A 19,379-nucleotide genomic window follows, 5' to 3' on the forward strand; every position below is an offset into this window, starting at 1 on the left:
GGTCTCAGCTTCAGGAAGCCCCAGGCCTTCACGCCCTGGCACTCCCAACCCCACCTATCCCCAGCTCTTAAAGTCAGGGTGAGGTCAGGAGCCAGGGAGGGCCCTCATCCGTCCCTGCCTGCCCACCTTGGCCCAGACTGGAGCCCAGGTGCCCCACCCTAGCGGGAGCTGTCAAATATAATCATGGGTGCCTTCAAGTGTGGCCCAGCCATGCTCTGGGTGGGGGCTGCCTGCCTGGCCGCCAGCACCTTGTAGACAGAAGCTACCTTCAGAGCTCCCTTCATTTTGCCTGAAACCAAGGTGGGGAGGATCCATCCCTGTTGCCCCGGCTTGGGGAAGTTGTGCAACCCAGGGCTCCACCCCCAGCACCCAGCCCATGGAGGTGGAGGCAGCAGAACTGAGAATTCACATCCATCTTTTTTTTTTTTTTTTTTTTTATCACGCCTTGGGGGGCTCGTGGGATCTTAGTTCCCCAACCAGGGATTGAACCCTGGGCCTTCTGCAGTGAAAGTACTGCCAAATCTGGCTCCCTCGGCACCGATGCTGGATAAAAATATGGAGACAGAGAATTGGAAGATAAGAAATAGAGAGGCTTTTTATTTTCTTTGCCAGGCAAAGGGAAGACACAGTAGGCTAACGCCTCAAGAACTGTCCCTCCTTCTTGGGGAATCGGAGAAGATTTTATACGTGGGGCTCGCAGTCCGGGGTATATGGTAAGGATCAAAAGTAGTGGAGGTCTTGCATTTCTTTTCTTCTGCAAATTCATGGCCAAAGTTGGCATCAGGTAGCTCAGCAACTGGGTCTGATGTCCCTGAAGTTATGGGCCCATGACCTTCTTTCTGAAATGAAGAGTGCTACAGGGGAGTGTAGGGGGAGAAGAAATGCCAGGTGCAAAGGGTCATTTGTACGGAGTCAGAGAGTAATCAACTTTGTGAAGGACAAGTCTAGCTACAAGTGTTTGTTAGTAGTAACAGCTAAAGAATAACCAAGATTGCTTAACTCTTTCAGGCCTGTTTATGTTGTTTCCCCAGCCTGTTCATTGTTTCCTTATTTTCCAGTTTATCAGAAAAGTCTAATTTCTATTTTTGCTACAACAAAAGTGTGGAGTTCTAACCACTGGACTGCCAGGGAATTCCCCACATCCATCTTCAATGGGTCACTTCTCAAGGGAGTCTCAGATCAGAGCTGCCAATCATAAGGGAGGGGAACTGGGTAGCTCTGGGTGGTAGTAAGCGCGGGTAGGGGTGGAGGAGAAACTGGGTTTTGGAGTCAGACAAGGCTGGGCTTGAACCTGCTGCTGGCCTGGTGACCTCTCTGAGCTGGCACGTCCCCATCTGCAAGATGTAGCTAATAACACACCCATCTTTTTTTTTTTAACACACCCATCTTGCAGGGCTGCGGTGAATCTGTAACACGGTAACTCCTGCGAAGTGCCTGGTGCTCAGAAGTGTTCATTGTTATTAAGGAAAGAGGGCCTTTAATTTTGGATATTGAGGCTTAGATGAATGAGAATTACCTGGTTGTATGTGCTTTATAGCATGTTCAGGTATCTTATCAGAGTCCCATCCTGGAGATGAGAAAACTGAGAGTCACAACTGCCCCAAGGTCGCAAAGCTGGTGAAGGATGGAGGGATTGGAACCCAGGCCTCCTGCCTCTCTATCCGGCAGGGGGGAGACTTCCCAGGCAGTCCATGGAGGGCCGTGGGCTGCGGCTTGCAGGCCCAGGGTGAGGTGTGCAGCCCAGGGTTACCTGTGGGATGGGGAGGGTTGGGCTAGCCTCTCTGGGTTCACTTCCAGCCCTGACCAAGCACCCTTCCTCTAGGGTACTGAGCTCCCAGGGGTAGTTTTTCTGGGATTAAGAGGACAACTCCACCTGCAGGGATTTCCCAGAAGCCAAGGGGGTGGGGAGCAGGGGGACACTGCAGGGATTCCTTAATCAGAGGGGCCCGTCCCCTATCCCTAGCCCCAGCGTCTGGGTTACTCTGCCGCAGCTCTGAGAACAGCCTCCCAGCTTCCTGGCCTGGCCCTCGCCTGAGCACTTGGCCACACGAGCCACTCCCTTGGCAGGCTTTCGCCAACTCCAGCTGCCGCAGCCCTTCCCTTCCTGGCCCAGCCTCAGAAAGTGCGAGAGCGTTCAGGCAGCTGCCCGAGCTCCCGGGAGAGGCCCGACAGCTGATGAAGCGCCAGCCGCTGGGCCTGCTGGGAACTAAGAATGTGGGCAGCCGTAACGAGGGCGCATGGGGGCGGGGGGGCTCTGGGTCTTTCTGGAAGTGTCTAGACACTGCCCCTCCGGGAGTCCATTTCCCAAAACCCATCTCCTAGGCGTTCGGCTTCTGGCGGGCCTTGGGGTCACCTTGCCTCCATCACTGCTGGAGGGGTGCCAAGGAGGGGCCGGGCGGGAGGGCTGGGGATCCATCCTCCTACCCCTCCCACCCTGCTGTCCAGTAGAAAGAATCTGTCCAGCTTGGGAGTCTGGGGACGCCTACGTCTCTAACTCTGTGACCTTGGCTAACAGCCGGCCTCCGTGACTCATTTTCTTCATCTGTACGATGAGACCATCGGACTGGATGTTCTCGAAGGCTCCTTCCAGCGCTGGCGAATCAACAGTTTCTCCTCCACTCTCTACTCTCCCCCATCCCCCACGACCCCCCATCCCACCCAGGGATGTGTATACGGTGAGTGGACGCAGAGGATGAGGGAGGGCGTGGGGATGGGGCAACCCCTGCGGTGGCCGTGGAGGCGGGAGGCCCTGTGGCTGGAGCACCCTCCTGTGCTGGGTGTCCCGAGAGCCTTTCTCAGGTGGAGGGGGGCTTGGCAAAGGAAGGGTAGGCGCCTGGTGATAAGGCCGGTTTGCTGAATATGCCCTCGGCTGAGAGAGGCGGAGGTGGGAGGGTTGGGGGAGTAGGCCAGGGGGCTTGAAGAGCACCTCAGAGGGGCAGGGGAGGGGGGTAGTCAGCTGGGACGCCCAAATTGGGCATGTGCATTTATGACTTGCTACCGTGGGTCTGGGGCTGTAGGAAACAGATTAAGAAAAGGGGGCGAATTTGCCAGGACCCAGGCAAGCCTTGTCCAGCCTCCTGGCTGCTGTGTGTGCAGGGAGGGGAAGGATGGAGGGGCCCCCGAGGCCCCAAGTGCAGAGAGAGAGGTGAGGAGAGGACGTCCTACACCCCAAATGCCACATCTTGCTAAGGTTCCCCCACCCCTGCCCCCGTCTCCCCCTCTTGTTACCCGACATAGAATTGGAATTTCCTGTTTTCCTGCCTGCCTTCCAGTGTTTTTCCCTTTTCCCAAGGTAAGAGCAGAAGAGTTCAGTCTGAACCCTCCGTCTGCGGGAGGGACAGGGGCCTGGTACCCTCCCTGTCCTTCTCAGCGGAACGGGCACCAAGTAGCCAGGGAGGTGCTGAAGACAAGAGCTTCGGGCTTCCAGGCTGCCACGGATCCTCCCCCGGGGAGCTCTCCTCTCTGTCCAGGCCTGTTTTGTATCCCTTCTGGCGCGCCGCCAGCCAGCAGTTTTTTTTCCTCTCTCTCTGTCGCCCTCTAGGGTCTTCCTGCTGCCACCATGCCTTTGGTCTCCACCCTCCCCCACGGTTGCTGGAACCCCTCACGCCATAGTTGCCTCGTTCACTCCTTCACTCGTTCAACAAACATCTCAAGGGTGCCTGTTCGGGGAATGCAGAGATAAGAAGGCATGGCCCGGGCTCCAGAAGCTCACAGATTTAGGGAGAGAGAGACCCGCCAACAAATAACTGGATCAAGAGCTCGATACCCTAAAGGCAGGAACAGACCTAGGGCTGGAGAAATCCAGAGGCGGGAGTGGCCACCGCAGCTGGGGATCGGGAAGGCGCCTAGAAGTAGGGGGCAGCTGAGCTGGGCCTGGAACCACGAGCTCTCAGGAACCTGTGGAGGTGGAGAGGGCATGCCTTGGGGCCGAGGGGGGCCCAGGGAGGAGGGTCCGCTGGAGTCAAGGACAGTGATGGGAGCGGAGGTTGGAGGGTGGCGGCGGGAGAGGATGGCAATTCCAGGTGGAGCCGTTCGCCGTTCGGAAGGCCTTCCAAGTGCTACGAGCTGGTGGACATGGTCACGGGATCCTTATGGTGGGGAGTTCTGTTTCCTTAATTCAATACTGTGTCCTCAGAGCCAGGAACTGGGCATGGCATATAGTAGGTGTTGAGTAAGCATGTATGGAAAGAGGGAGGGAATGGTCAGATTTGAATTGTGGATATGGTGGGATGGACTGGAGCGGGCCAGACCCAGGCAGGCCAGCTGGTGAGGAGGTGGGCCTAGGAGGGGTCGTGGTTAGAGGCCAGGAGCGGGGGTGGGGCAGAAAAGGAAGTGGCACTGCCTGGTCACCTGGTTGCAGCCTGGCTGTGGGGTGCAGATGAGGAAGGCGGTCCAGCTGGGCAGGGAGGGACTGGAAGGGGGGAAGGGGAAGGGGCAGCTTTGGGCTTGTGTGAGACAGGCTGGACTTCCATGCCCACCTTGGGGTGTGTTTCATGCCCCCATACCCTCCAAAAGGCGGCGTCTCCAGAGCAGGGCCAAGCCTGCTTTCCCTGGAGCCCCAACCCCTACCCAGCTGGTTTTTTTTTTTTTTTGGCCGTGCCACATGGCATGCAGGATCTTAGTTCCCCGACCAGGGATCGAACCCGTGCCACCTGCATCGGAAGCGTGAAGTCTTAACCACTGGACCGCCAGGGAACTCCCAGCCTGAGGCCTAGTTTTGCTGAACCTGTGTAAAGCATTAAAGAGATCACTGACACTTCTTTGACCAGCTTCCTCAGATCAGAAACAGAGCCACTGGCCAAAGGCCTCCTCAGGTGCCCCTTCCGGTCTGAGGGAATAGAAAGTAGAGAGAGGTCATGTGCTGACACAGCCCTAGCCTTCAGAGCACGGCACCCCCGCTCTGCAGCCCAGAACAGACCAAGGACATCTCCTGTGTCGTGGCACGCACAGCCCAGAGCCGTGGCCACGTCCACTGCCCTCTCAGTAGAGGTGGGTCAGGGTTCTTGACCTGTGGAGCCCTAAAGGATTGCAGAGTGCCTGTGAGGTCTGAAGTTGCCTGCAGATGGTGGGCGTGTGCACATTATTTCGAGGAAAGGGTTCCCAACTTCCATCAGATTCCCAAAGAGCAGCTGATTCAAAGCAAGGTTAACATCTACCACTAAAAGAAAAGGAGAAGGAAGATGAGGAGAGGAGGAAGAGGAGAGTGTGTGCATTTGTTTAGGTCTCTATAAAAGAAAGAAATCCAGGGCTTCCCTGATGGCGCAGTGGTTGAGAGTCCGCCTGTCCATGCAGGGGACATGGGTTCGTGCCCCGGTCCGGGAAGATCCCACGTGCCGCGGAGCGGCTGGGCCCGTGAGCCATGGCTGCTGAGCCTGCGCGTCCGGAGTCTGTGCTCCGCAATGGGAGAGGCCACAACAGTGAGAGGCCCGCATACCGCAAAAAAAAAAAAAAGAAAGGAAGAAATACAGTGTGAATAGCTATTAAAAAGTAAAAACCACGCCAAGCTCTCCCTTTCCAATCCCCATCCCAGCACCCATCCGGGGCTGGACACATGGTGTTTTCTTTTAAGTGGCCACTTATGACTCGCTCTATGGCAGGCCCTGTGCCGGGCACTCTTAGGACAGCATCCCCTTTCGGCTTCCTCACAGTCCCGCGTGGAGCCTGGATTCACAGCCGGCGTTGCTCTGCGCTGTGTTCCAGCGGTTCTGAACACTCCACCGCGATGGAGGGTCCTGCACGTGGGCCCGTCCTATCCCCTGTTCACTGCTGAAGCAAGGCCGGGTGTCTGGGCGTCGGGTGGAATGGGGGTATTCAAAGCCCACAGGGCCTCCCGGCTAGGGAGAAGGCCTTTCTGGGTCCCTGTTTTTCTCCCCACCAAGCTGCAGGCTCCACAGACTCACGCGTGGAGACACGAGGTGGACGTGCTGGGTCCTGGTCCCTTGGAGTCTGAGTCCCTCTCATTTCTCAGAGGCAAGGACCCCAGGACCCTCTGCCTTCCCCACACTCCCCAGGTACCCAAATCCACAGAGGCCTGGTCTCACCACCTGCCATCCGGGCACCAAGTGTTTTATTAGAGTCCAATTTTTATCCGCACCGCGGAGAAGGACGGGGAAACAGAGAGGGGGAACCCGGACCAGACCCCAGACCCCTCCCCCCACCGGAGCCCAGGGCATCTGCCCTGTTGGGCCAAGGAAGACTTCGTGAGATCCCTGAGGGCCCCAGGAGGAGGGGGCTGGGAGCAGCAGTAGAGGGCTGGGGGCCGCTGCTTCCCCGTCCATGCCCCAGGCCAAGGCCCTCCGTCTAGATTCTACCCTTTCTTCGAAGGGGTGTAGCGCCCCTCTCTGGAAGAGGAGGAGGAAGTGCTCCCTTTGGCTCCCTGCTCCCTTGGGCAGCCCCAAAGGGCACGTCACCCTAGGCCTGCTGCCATCCGGCCCAGGTCCCAGCCACTGGGCACACCGGGGCTCCCCGAGGCCGCTCAGTCAGCCGACTGCATTGCTCTTCCCCTCACAGGCTCCTCCTCCGTCTACCGCTTCTCCCTTCCACCTCCTGACCCGAACCCCTTTTGATCTCAGGGTCAGATGCAGCTGTGGTCTGTATATCCCACCTCTCGTCATGCAGAAGGCCTGGCTGGTGTGGCCTCGGCCCAGGGCACGGGGCGAGGGCTGGAGGGGAGAGCCTGGGCTGGAGAGGTGCGACCAAGGGTGAGCTCCCTGGACCCTCAGGCTGGGGCTTAGGGGTTCACCCAGTCTGGGCACTCCTGGGCCAGGGGAGGCATCTGGGGAGGCTCTGGGGCCAGCCTCCAGCCCTCAGCCAGGGTCCTCCTGCAGCCGGCTCGAAGGAAGTGGTTCCTCAGCCTGGATGGTGGTGCACCAAGGTCAGGCCATTCTTCTTCTTGTCTAACTTAGCTCCGCTTGCTGTCCCCTCTCCGTGTCCGCCCAGGGGTAGAGAGGAGCTGAGGGTCCTATGGAGTGGCAGGGGAGGCTCCCAGGTCTGGCACCGTCAAAGGTGTCCCTGGGTCCACTGAGCTGAGGTCCCCAGCCTGGCGAGCTGGCCTCAAGCAGGAAGCGGGGCAGGGTGGTCCCTGTGTTCGAAACGGCTCTTGTTCCCTGGCCGTGGTGGGCGAGCGGGAGGTGAGGGCAGGGGCCCCCTAGAAGCAGCAGAATCCAGATCCTGTTTGTCTTCAGGGCCCCCGCCCTCAAGGTCTTCCCTGGACCCGGGACCTCCTTGTAGCAGTGGGGTGCAGGCCCCCTGCAGCTCCTGGGTCCTGACCCCTCGCCTCTCCCTGTGCCAGGGGGCACGAAACTGGGTCTGCTGGGCTCAGAAGCCCCCGCTCTCTGAGCTGCTCTGGCTGTGGTAGCTGGGACTGGGGGTCCTGGAAGGGCTGCGAGTGCGGCTGCGGGTCCGACTGCGGCTGCTGTAGCTTCCATGGCTGTGGCCAGGGCTGGGGCTCCGGCTTGAGTAGTCGCTGCTCAGGCAGCTGGAGGAGGACGAGGGGCTGGGCCGGTAGTAGGGGATGGGACGCTTTCGGGCACTGCCGGGAGGGAAGAGCTGATTACAGGCCAGCCAAGGCCCTGATCTGTGCCAGTCCTGGGCCCTCACTCAGGCCCTGAGCCCCTCCCCAGCAGTGGCCAGGGCTTCCCTGCCTCAGTTTCCCCTGAGCCTTGACCTTGGAATTCTCCCCACCTCCACCCCTGCCCCAGCAAGACTGGACATGCAGTGGTCCAATTTCATGTTGATCACTTTGTTTTTCCTCACTTGTCTGCAGGGAAAGGGGACCAAGTCTCTGCTTGACCGGAGTAGGTGCTCAATAAAAATCTGTTGAATAAATGCAACTTTTAAGCCAAGCTAAGCAGTGGCTTCTGTGCACGGGAGGGTTTGTGAATATGGCCCATTCCTGCTTCTTTGTTCCCCACAGGACAGAGGATATTGGTTCTCAGGTCACTCAGAGGGCACCAAAGGAGCCCCCTGGCCACTGCTGCCCATGCCCAAGGCCCTGGCCCAGGCCTACCGGCCCCCACTCCTTACTCAGCTACCTCCCGCTGGCCCAGAGTTAGTTTGAAGCCAGGAGACTGTGACCCAGAGAAAAGAAAACAGAGTTAAGGGGGCGACAGTGCCCCATTGCGTGGGGTTAATTCTGAGGAAGAAAACAGGTGTCTGTTAGTGGGAGGAGGAGGCAGCCTGGGAGGGGCTGAAGGGGGTGCCAGGTGGAAGGTGTGGAGGCTGTCTTAGGACCCCCTGCTTATGGGGGTATCTGGCGGGGGGGGTGTCCCAAGCCTGGCAGCCTGGCCTCTAGCTCTGATGTGAGAACTGAGGCCCGGAGAGGCACGCTGATCTCCCATGGCTGCCCAGCAAGGCCAGGGCAGAGCTGGGCTCAGAATTTTGCCTGTGGCCCTCTACCCCATGTCGGGGATCTAGGGCTGCAGGGTGATTTCCACAAATGCAGACCATCATCTCACCTGGAGACCCAGGCCCAGACCCTCCAGTCCCGGCAGACTGTGTGGGCAAAGTGGGAGGGACCGGTTCCCCTCACAGCTGCCCCAGAGACCAGACTGCCGGTGCCCCCTCCTCCAAATTCCCCAGGGGACTGGGAAGTGAGCAGAGAGCTTAGTGAGAAAAGGAGAGGCAGACAGACAGCCGAACAGAGCCAGTCAGCTCACATGGGCATCTCCCCTGCAGCCTGTGGAGAGGGGGTCCACCCGGCCCCCAGGCTGGCCACAGGCCACTCAGCAGGCTGGACCTTGAGATGAAGGAGAAAAGGACACATCATTGCCAGGAGATGAATGTGGGGAGGGAAGGAGGAGGGAGGGGCTCCAAGAGGGATGGCTGGAATCTTCCAGAGCTGAACTGCTTGCCTGCTGCTGTACCCAGACCCCAGAACCGAGCCCCTCCCCTCCATGGCCCTCAGGACGCTTCCTTTCTGGAGGCCTCCCTCCCCGCGAGTGAGCCTGCACCTCTGCCTCTCGGGTCCCAACCCCTCCCCAGCACCTCAGTCCTAGCCTGAGCGCCCTCTTCCCTCTCCCAACCCTCACCTTCTCTCTTTCGGCGCCCTCCCCTCCCCGCACCAGGTGCGGTTGGTCGAGGACCCCCAAGGTCCCCGTGGCCCGGCCCCGGCCCCTCCGTACCTGGTGATGCGCCGCGGCTCCATGAAGCTGGGTGAGTCCCGGCGCCGCTTGCGGATGGGCGAGTAGCTGCGGGAGCGGCGCCGGGCGCGGGCGGCCTCGGCCTCGGCGTGCCTCGCGCGGCCCTCGCCGTCCTTGTCCCTGCGGGGCCCGGCCCGAGATGAGCGACGCGGCCCAGCAGCCCCGGCCGGTCCCGCCGCCACCCCTGGGCCCGCACTTACCGGCCCACGGTTTTCTTGGGCGACGGCGAGCGGCTGGGGCTGCGGGTCCTCTTCTCCGCGGAGCGCGAGCGGGATTTGGAGGGCGAGCGGCTGGAGCTCCACGAGCGAGGGTGCGGGCCCGGGCTGCGCGACGAGCTCTTCCCCTCCGGGCCGCCGTGCCTGCCGTGCGCACCCGGGGACGGGGAGGTGCTGGCGGGCCGGGCGCGCGGGGGCCGCTCCTTGGCCCTGGAGGAGGGGCACGGCGACAGGGGGGGCTCAGCTGGGAGACAGTGGGCCCCGGGCAGGGGAGGAGCGGGCGGAGGGGGGCCCGGTGACAGGGAAGGGGGCTCACTTAGGGAGAGAGTGAGTGGAAGCCCTGGGGGGGAAAGGACTCAGGAGAGGAAGGGGTTCTATGGGGTTAGTGCGGACGAAGCGGTGTTGTGTTGGCGGTCGGGGAGAGGTTCCCGGAGGAGAGAAGGGGGCTCTGGTGGGGGGAGAGGAATCAGTGAGGAAGAAGCTGTTCCGTGCTGTCGAGAAAGAGTGATCATGGGGGTGGGGGGCGAGTACGGGAGGAGGGTGCTCTGTTGTGCGAGGAGGATCTGGATCTTAGCGCGGGGGCGGCTGGACAGGTCCGCTGCGGGGAGAGGGGTCAGTGGTGGGGCGCTCAGTGCGCGGGGAGGGGGTATGACCGGGGAGGGGAGAGGGCTCGGTGGGGCGAGGGGGCGGGGAGGGGAGCCCGGTGCGGGTCCCAGGGGCCGAGCCCGCTCACCGTTTCCCGTGCCCGCCGTGACCTCGCTCGGAGCCGGGCTCGGGCCCGGGGCCGGGGGCGTCGCCGCCCGAGTCGCTGCTGGAGCGGGCCCTGCTGAGCGAGCGCGACGAGCCCCGGGGCGGCGCGGGCCGGGAGCGCCGGCGGCCCCTGCGGCGGGGCGCGGACGCCGAGGACCGGGAGCGCCGCCGCCTCCGCCTCCGCCGCCGCCTCCGCCGCCGCCGCCGCCTGGCCGCCCCGCCGGCCGCGCGGCCTCCTCTGCCCTGCGACGACGGCGCCGAGCGCGGGCTCGGGCTCTCCTTCCCCCGCGCGGGCGGCGTGGCTACGCCGGCCTCCGCCTGGTCGCGGGCCCTGGGCGAGGGCGAGCTGGGCTTCTGACGGGGAGAGAGGCAGAGAGGGCACGTAGGGGGTGGAGAGGGGACGGAGAGGGCGACAGAAGCGGGCAGAGACGGAGAGAGAGAGGAGACGGAGAATCCAGAGGGGGAGAGGCAGAGGCAGAGCCGAGAGGAAAGAGACGGGGAGAGGTTAGAGAAGCAGAGAGACAGAGCGGAGACAGGAAAGGAGGAGAGACAGAGAGAGAGGACAGATCCAGAGAAGGAGCAAGAGGCCGAGGGGGAGAGAGCGGGCGGGCGGGGTGGGGGGAGAGAAGGAGAGGGGGCTTTCACCGGGCCCAGGCCGGGGGCTGCCAGTCCCGGAGCATCGCACACACGGTTCCCCGCGCCTGCCCTGCCTCTGCCTCTCCTGAGTGTCCACCTTCTGGCCTCAACAGTGCAGCTCATGCAAGGTTCTCGGCATGCAAAACACAAGAGGGACGGAGCGGTGGGGGTGGGGGTGGGCTGTCAGGGAGGGGGAATCCAGGACGGGCACGGGGGCTGGCATTGCCCCCCCCTCGACGGGACGGAGGATCCCGGCAGAGAGAAGAGAGAGGGCGGGCACCGGGAGGCCGGGCCAGGGCCAGCCCACCACGCCAGGCCGCCCAGCGCTTGGGGGGTGGGTGAGGGGATGGAGGGGGCACACGGCACACAGATGGGGGTGGGGGCGAGGCGGGACAACTGAACTCAAAACTGAACCGAAGAAAGGGAGGAAAAACGAAATAAAAAACAAAATCCACAAATGTCATTAGATACCGAAATCAAAAACAATGTCTGAACTCCTGGGGAACTGACATTTTTCTGTTAACATTTTTTCTTTCTTTGTTTTCCGGCCCTGCAGAGATCTGTGGAGCTGTCAGTAGCACCCGACTGTCTTTCTGTTTCTCTCTTTTCTTTTTCTTTCTTTTTCTTTTTTTTTTTTCTTTTAAGTTCTGATTGTTTAAGTCCCTCTTGGTTAACGTCCACTTACCAATAAAGGGGCACTTCCTCCTTTAGTAGGTAAGGTGTGTAAGAGAAGGGAAAAGCGTGGTAGCGTAAGTTCATCATTAGATTCACAAAAATGCAAGAGACATAGAGAGAGAGAGAGAAAAACGCAACCACCCCATTCTAGGCCAAGAGGAGGCCGTGCCGCCTCTGGAGGAAGGGTTAGCAGCGCCCAGCTCCTCGGGCCTGAGCAGGTACCTCTTGGGTGACCACTGGATAGAGATGTCGAATGTTTTTCCAAAAGTGGAGTCAGGACACAAGCATCGGGCTACAGAAAACCAGAAAGGGCACCTGGTACCATCAAAAGGGCCCTGGCTGGGAAGCAGGGGTCTGAGAGCCTGCCACAATCTCACTGAGTGACCCTGGCCAAGTCACTTCCCTAGTCTGGGCCTTAGTTTCCCCATCCACAAAATGAGACGGTCAGGCTTTGCTTCGGGATGTCCCTTCCAGAGCAAATATTCCAGGATTCCCTGACCACCCTCTCCATCCCCCACCCTCCACAGAACTGACCCTTCCTCCTGTCCTTAGGCTTCCATCCAGTAACAGTTGATTGCACTTGTCTGTCTGTAAGTCTGTCCCCCATCCCTCCCCAGCCCCCAATCACCAGCACCAACTTGACTTGGAGCACCTCCAGGGCCAATGTGGTGTTGGGTTCAGCTTTGTAACCTCAGTTTTTATCACAGAACTTGGCATCTAGTAGGGCCTCAGTGCGGTCTGCTGAGGAAGAAATGCCCTCGCAAGGGACAGGGCCAAACCAGGGAGTCTTAGGAAAGGGGCAGGGTCTGGGTCAAGCTCTTTTGGAGGAGAGAGCAAAACCAGCTGCCACGCCTCAGGGCACCTTGCTGCCAGGGACAGGAAGGGGCGTGGCTTCCTTGGCATGGCCCTGGGTGCTTCCTGGAGGGGGTGGGGGTGTGGCGTTAAGACCTCTCTGTGCTAAGCCTGAATCCCTAGACGAAGAAGTCAGCTCCCTCTGGGGCAGGGCACAGCTAGCTCATGATTGGTGGCCGCAGCAGCCAATGAACACCAGCCGTAGCAGGGAGAGCAGCTGTCCAGAGCCAAATGGGCCATGAAGACCTGGGAGAGCCCTCTGTTTAGGGCAGGGGCAGACATAGGCAGGCAGAATGGATATCACTGGGTACCAAGGTGTCCCTTGAGCACTCTGACCTTCCTGATCACCAGCTCACCTCTGCTAGGAGAGACGGACGCTGGGCTGTTCCGCCACGGCCCCTCTGAAATGGCAGTCCATTCTCAGTAGACCAGGAGACACCTGTCTTCCCTAACACATAACCCCCTCCACCCCAGCAGGTGGCCAGTGCCTCACAGCGCCCAAGCCCCCAGAACTAGGTTCTGTCATCCAGCATCCTTTTCCCTCCAGAGGAGGCAAATGAGAAAGAAACCTCCAGGATCCTAGGCACTGAGACCCAAGCCCCCGGGCCAGACGCCCTGTGCTGAGCCGGATGCTTCCTGCCTAGCATGTCTTGAAGTCCAAGCTCTTCCCTACTTCCCTCTCATCTCCTTCAAGCCAAATGGCTGTTAGAGCCCCAGATGATAGTAATTGGCAAAGTGGAACACCCTGGGATTAGCTCTGATATGAGTTTGCTGTGAAACCTTAAGGAAGTGACCAACTCTGGGAACCTCAGTTTCCCCATTGGTAAAGTGGGGGATAGCTGGGTCTCTGCTAGGTGGGCCTGTATAGGGGCTGAGAGGTTCTTTTCAGAGGACAACTCTTACTCATGGTCCCCTTACAGATGAACAGGGTCAGAGCAGGGCAGGAAGGCCTGGGGCCCCATGGGTATCTCCCAAGTGCCAGGATGGAGGAGGGTGGGAGGAAGGCTATGTTGGGTAGGGTGGCAGATAGCACCTCCCTGGGGAGACTTCTAGAGCCCATCTCACCCTTATCCACCCATGCCTCCAGAAGCCCTGGAGAAAGAGTCGCCGTGATCCTGCCAGAGGGTGAGCCTCTTCCCCAGCTTGGGTCTCATTCTTCCCAGGAATTGAGGGAGATCCGAGTCCAGACACCATGGAACTTCATGGACGGACAGGACTGTGGCGGCCAGGGACCTCCAAACATCCCCAGAAGCCTGCTCTCTGTGACTCTTGTCCCTCTTGCCTCTTTCCCCTGGCTAATGCCTATCGCCCCCCAACCCTAGCAAGAGGTCACCACCTCCAGGAAGCCTCTCCTGATCCTCACCCTGAGTCGGGTGCTCTCCGCTATGATCCCACAGACCCTTGTTCCTTCCCTTAGTATGGACTCTGCCAGGCTGTGCCAGGGCTGGGGCTACCATGGCCAGCGGGAGCTCCCCATCCACGGTTCAGCTCTTCCCTCTCATCGTTCTGAGTGATCTTCATCAGTCCTCCAGCCTGACAGGTGGGGGCTGTGAACCCAGGCCTGCCTGCTTCTCCCCTGGCATGGACACCAAGATGGGGCCTGGTGCGGAGGAGTGCCAGCATGTGCTGGCCTAGTGTGTGCATGTATGAATGAATGAGTGAGTGCGTGAATGAAGGACCTCGCCTGCCCCTGAGCCCTGCTCCCAGGAGCCCCTCTGCTCCTTGGTACCACCTGCTACCTGACATCTTTTGCTTCTGTAAGACATTTTCGAGGGGAAAGGTAAGAGTAGCAAGGGACAGGGTGCTTGCCCAGTCCTGGTGTCCTTAAGGACAAGAACAAGTGAGCATCTGGAACGGCTACCCCCTCTAACTCAGCATCTGAAAATCCTATTTCGGGGGCCCTGGTCACATCAGGTACTCCTCGAAGGCAAGGCCTCCACTCCCGCATCAGGCTGGGACGGAGTCTCCTCCGTCAGACCAGCGGCACTTTCTCCCTCCCTGAACGATGTCCTTGTCTGCCCTCCAGCACCACCCAGGGATGAGGGATGCTCTGGTGGGTGAGCTCCCTGGGACCTGCCCCTGGGGCCAGCATGGGGGGAGGAGAGGATGAATAGCCAGCCTTTTTCTTTTCAAAGCTGAGGATGGAGGCCCACCGAGGCCTCACGAGGGTTGGGGTGTCAAACTTCTGCAGCGGCTCCCAGGTGGGACAGGGAACAGTTTAAAGGGCAAGGACGGGGAGATGGGGCCCCTGAGGACCTACTCCTCATGTATACCCTCAGTGTGGCTGGATGAGCACCGGGCTGGGGGTCACAAGTCTCAGGATCCAGGCCTGGTTCTCCATCAACATCCTGAGGGCCCCTGGCCCCTACTGACTGTCCCTTCCGGATCATCTGCACTGAGGGACCGCATTTAGCCCACATTTGGAAGATGGAAGGATGCTGGGGGACTGAGGGAGCCCCTGACTGGGTTGGGTTGTGGTCCAGGCAGGGGGGTGGGAGAGCTGAGCATCCCCTCCATCTCTCAAGTTGCCCCCACAGAGACTTTGCTAAGTAGGTCATCTACATCCGGTGCCTGTTCCTGGCCAGCTCACATCACCCCTGAAGTTCAACTACCCTTACGCCCAAAAGATGGAGCGGTGAGGTTCAGTCCTGGTGCCAGCTGCTGCACCTGCCACCAGGGCAGGACCGTGGGAGCCCAGCAGGCCCTGGAGCGGGGGACAGAGCTCTTTCCTCAGGCTTGACCTCAGCCAGAACTTCTTCCAAGATCTGGAGGCCAAGAGGCCCAGCACAGGCCCTTTCACCATCACTTATTACCCAAGGTGGCCCAGGGGACTGGCAGGCGTGAGGGTGAGGGGCTTAGCGGCTACTCCAGACAATAGAAATCAAACTGGCTTCACCGCAGCATACAGCTCAGGAAGGGAACACAAACTCGGAATGCTAAACCACACAGAAATGCATTCGGACAACAAAATGAGAAAGAGAGGGCGTGAGGGAGGCTTGGGGGATGGGGCCGGGGATGGAGAGGAAGAAGAAGGAGAAGGGGAAGGTGGGAAAGGGGGGAAAGAATGAACCAGAAAAGTTGTCAGGAAAAGTCAAGAAAACTAAACGACAAACCAGGAAACACAGCTTTGTAGCTCATTTGGAGAAAATGCAAGTTACAAATGAGTAGTCATTAAAATAAAGAAAGAAAAAGGGAGGGGGAGAAAACCAACCAGAGCGAGATTGAGAGATTGAGAGAGAAAGAAAATCACATTCAAACCAAGCAGAGTGGCGGGGCTTATCTGGAGATGGGAGCGGCGCACAGCGGAGCCGGGATACCTACCTTCTCAGTGGTCAGGGACGGGAATGCAATAATAAAAAAGAAAAGAAGGTCTCCGCATTGGGAATGCAGAATCGGGGTAAGACAGTGTCTCTAAGCTGCGCTCCCCCTCTGAATCAGCACGGGGCAGCCATACGGCTTTCGGTCTAGTCCCCGGAATGGGAGGGGGCTCCTGCCCAGCCATTTCTGTTTGCCTCTTTTTTTTTTTTTTAAACCCACAGGCTCCAAGAGCCAACCTTTCCTTAACCTTCAAACAACAGAAAACCTCCAGAGGGCATGCAGGAAGCAGCTGATGGAAACAGAACCACAGCATGGGTGAAGGAGGGGCTGGCAGCAGGGGGCGAGAGGCCCAAGTCAGGGGAGAGAGATGGCCAGGAAGAGACAGAGAGACACGGGGAGAGAGACAGACAGACAGCAGAGAAACAAAGAAACAGAGGCAGAAGGAAACAAAGAGAGAGGCAGGAAGACAGAGGGGAAGGTGGACCCAGACAGAAGAGAGAAAAGCTGTTTAAACAAGGGCTATCAGACTGGACAGATGGGGTGAAAGGGAATCACGCATTTAAAAGGGAAGGCAACCGCAGATCGAATTTGGAGGATTGGCTCAGCCTCAAGTCAACTCCCCGCCCCCCCCCCCCACCCCGGCTTCAGCATCATTTTAGCAAAATGTATCCTTCCTGTCTTCTGGCTTCATCCTGGAAGAAATGCCAAGATGCCCCTTCCTATCCTGAGTGCCCCACCGCAGCCGTGGTCACTGCTCTTTCCTGGGGGTCGGGAGCAGGGAGGCTGGGATGAGGCAGGTCAGGGAGGGTCACGGGCACCTCTTCTTGGGGTCATTCTAGGCTCCCCATTAAGTGATGAGATTTGAGCCCAAGGCAGCCACCAGAGACAGCCCGGGGGCCTTGCTCGGGAACCTCCTCCGCCATCCTCACCAAACAACGAGGATTCCTTCAACACTTCAGATGCCAGGGGCAGGCGCAGCCAGGCAGGTGCAAACCCTGCACAGCCTTTCTGGCCTATGTGCTGGGAGGGCCAAGCTAGCACCAGTCTGTGTTCTTGGGGGTGGGGGGAGGCAGGTGAGACCGGATGGAAGGACTTGTCCCGTGAGGTCATCTTACTCTTCCGTCCCACGTTGTGTGACTTTGAGCCACTCCCTTTCCTCTCTGTGCCTCACTATTTATTTCCCTACGTAGTGTGTGAACTGTGAGGGCGCAGGGCTCCCTGGGTCTCTGAGGCAGCAATTGCGTAGAACCAGGAGAGTTGGGAGCGTGCCCTTGACATCTGGCGGGGTCCTCAGGGGGAACCTAGGAGCTGAGACAACCAGCAGCCACCTCCCGCGTCCTCCTCCCCTTGCTCAGGGCTCCTGGAGTGTGTTTTCTATTGACAACTCTCCCACATCTTGGGATCTACCTCTAAAAAGCTGTGTGACCTTGAGCTTGTCACTTGACCTCTCTGAGCCACAGACAGCAGTAAGCAGCAGAACCCAGAAATCCCTTTGGGGCTCAGCCCTGGCCTGGGATGGGACATCTAAGAGATGTGTTGGGAGCTAGCACCCTGCTGGCCTCAGTCTCAAGCCCAGGATGGACTTTTTCTCTTGCCCGGGAATATCTGGCTTTGAAGCCCTCACCTGAGTTAAACTCTATCAGGTGCCTTCAGCTCCCTCCTCTGGGGCCTCCCAAGGATCTGAAGCCTGGCAGGAAGGGCCTGAGCAGCCATCTTATTCTAGATGGAACTGAGGAAGCTCAGGGCTCTGGGAAGCAACCTGGGTGACCTGGGACAAGTCTCTCCCCTTCCCTGGGTCTCCCAGCTTCTCTCCAAGGTTCCTTATAGACTGAGACACAGAAGCACCATCTGCACCACTTTTGTTAGTTTAAAAGCTGAAGCAGTCCCAGCTCATGCCCCGGTGTTGAGGAGAGGGCTGGCTGCTGCCGAAGATTTGGCAGGAGCTCTTGGTGTGGGAGTCGTGTTTTTAAAGTTATCTTCCCTTTTAAATTCTGATTACAAAGGAAAAAAAAATACAGGGAGACATGTATATGACTAATGTTCACTTGAGATTCAAAAACCATCTCTGCATTAGGAGGAGAAGTTCCCACAGTAACACGCACAAAAGCAAAATTCTAGAACAACATAGAAGATAGAAAAAACAAAAAACAGAGATACTTTGCATTTCTGTACGTTACAAAAGGGAAAAAAGAAAGAAAAGAAAAGAAAGAAAAAAAAGGGAAATACAAACAGAAACAAAATAACAGGAAAAGTTACATAAACTTCCCCACCCTCTTCCCTTCCGGCTAAACAAGAAATGGAATCACAATATTACCACGTTTCAAATGGGAGGCTAAAAAAAAACAAACAAAAACATAGACGGGGTTAAAAAACGGTGAGCTTTTTCTTTTCCCATTTGTTTCTCTCTCTCTTTTTCTTTTTTTAATGGTAGCGTCCAAGAATACCACCCCACCCTCCAGTACTTTTTCCCAAAGACATTTTTGGTTAATGGCCAAGTCTGTGACCCCAGCCCCTATCTCACCTCCCTGGAATGAGAACAAGTCTCATGTTCCTCAGAAAGGATCTGCAGGCCAAGAGGGGATCAGGTGAGGGTGAGAGGCCTGGGATGTTCTGAAGTCCCAGATCTCGCAGGGCCCAAAGGGTAGGGAGAGGATTTGGGGAGCATGTTTTGTGAGAAGAGTAACAAAGTGCTGTCTTCTAGAAAACTCCCAGGGCGATGCCCAATTTGGTCCCATTTTTGGGGAGGGAGACAAGATGGCTGCCGAGGCTTCCTCCCTGAGGCCAGAAGCTAGGTCGCCTTCCCTGGCTGCTCTCTCCTGCGGGCCGGCCCTGATCGAGAGAACCTGCATTTCTGTGCCTCTCAGAGGATGTGAAGTTCCCACGAGAAGGTGTTTGGGGTACTGTGCTCTTCCAGCTCTGTGCCCATGGGGTTGGGGTCGGGGGCGATGTCTTCTAGGTTTGCCCAGATTGGGCATCATCTCTGTGGCGTGTGGCACCAGTCCCTGTCCGGGCCGCCCTCAGCTACCTCTGTGAGCCCTCTCCCACTCCTAAGACAGGTCCAGGGATATGGGAGGGATCCTCCCCATGTGGCCCAACGAGGTCCCTTGGAGCTCAGGTGCCTGGCACCCTGTCCAGGTGGGGCAGTCTCAAGACAGGTAATGTCGTTAAACAAAAATTGATCTTGAGACTCAGAGCTTTTTGTCAGCTGCCCTTGACTTTCCTCCCTGAGGCCTTGAGAGTAAGGGTGTTTGAGAAAAGAAAGGGAGTGAAAGGAAACAGCCAGAAATCAAAATGAAACTGACCAACACGTACATGTTTGCTGCTGAGACCTGAGGTCTGGGGAGGGGCAGACTCCCCCCTTCCTGCTGAGGCTCCTGGGGCAGCCTGGAGATCTGGGGGGGGAACCTGCAGGCCTGCTCACCCCCATTCCCCTGTGCCCACTTGCCCATCCAGTGCCCCTGCCAGCACTGCAGTCCCCTCTCCCTGAGGGGACTCTACCCTAGACTCTAAGACTGACAAAAGGGGATGTGGGCCTCCCCCGCCCCCACCTCCAGGACCTGGGAGAGCCTCCCACCCTGGCCCAGCTCATCTACCTGGGAAAGGCTCCGCCAGCTCCTAAGGTCACCACACCTGCCTGTGGGTCTCCAGGAGTTTATTCGCCTCCTGGGGGGTGGGGGTGTGTGGGGACAGTATCTCTGAGGGAGCAGTGAGTATGCTGGGAGATGCCTTAGGAAGGATGGGCCATGGGAAGTGGAGCCCACAGGTTTGAGACACCTGTCCAAGTGTGGGCAGT

At 58.6% G+C, this 19,379-nt stretch overlaps 1 protein-coding gene and 1 long non-coding RNA gene across 2 annotated transcripts in view; one reads left to right on the top strand and one right to left on the bottom strand.

The window, feature by feature from the left end:
* Positions 1 to 1,744: 1,744 nt before the first annotated feature.
* Positions 1,745 to 7,844, top strand: LOC117308184 (uncharacterized). Its single transcript, XR_012326020.1, has 4 exons — positions 1,745 to 2,214; positions 2,516 to 2,675; positions 3,238 to 3,292; positions 3,542 to 7,844. It is a non-coding gene; the product is annotated as an uncharacterized lncRNA (long non-coding RNA).
* SRRM3 (serine/arginine repetitive matrix 3) overlaps positions 6,051 to 19,379 on the bottom strand; it is a 34,280-nt gene continuing 20,951 nt past the window's right edge. The window contains exons 11-14 of the mRNA XM_033841052.2: positions 10,089 to 10,459; positions 9,341 to 9,565; positions 9,123 to 9,260; positions 6,051 to 7,531 (exon numbers count right to left, since the gene is read on the bottom strand). Of these exons, the coding sequence (XP_033696943.1) occupies positions 7,318 to 7,531; positions 9,123 to 9,260; positions 9,341 to 9,565; positions 10,089 to 10,459 (948 nt within the window). The 3' untranslated portion in view covers positions 6,051 to 7,317. The remainder of the gene's footprint in view (positions 7,532 to 9,122; positions 9,261 to 9,340; positions 9,566 to 10,088; positions 10,460 to 19,379) is intronic.

Source organism: Tursiops truncatus, chromosome 15 (assembly GCF_011762595.2).
Source record: "Tursiops truncatus isolate mTurTru1 chromosome 15, mTurTru1.mat.Y, whole genome shotgun sequence".
NCBI classification, from domain to species: Eukaryota; Metazoa; Chordata; class Mammalia; order Artiodactyla; family Delphinidae; genus Tursiops; species Tursiops truncatus.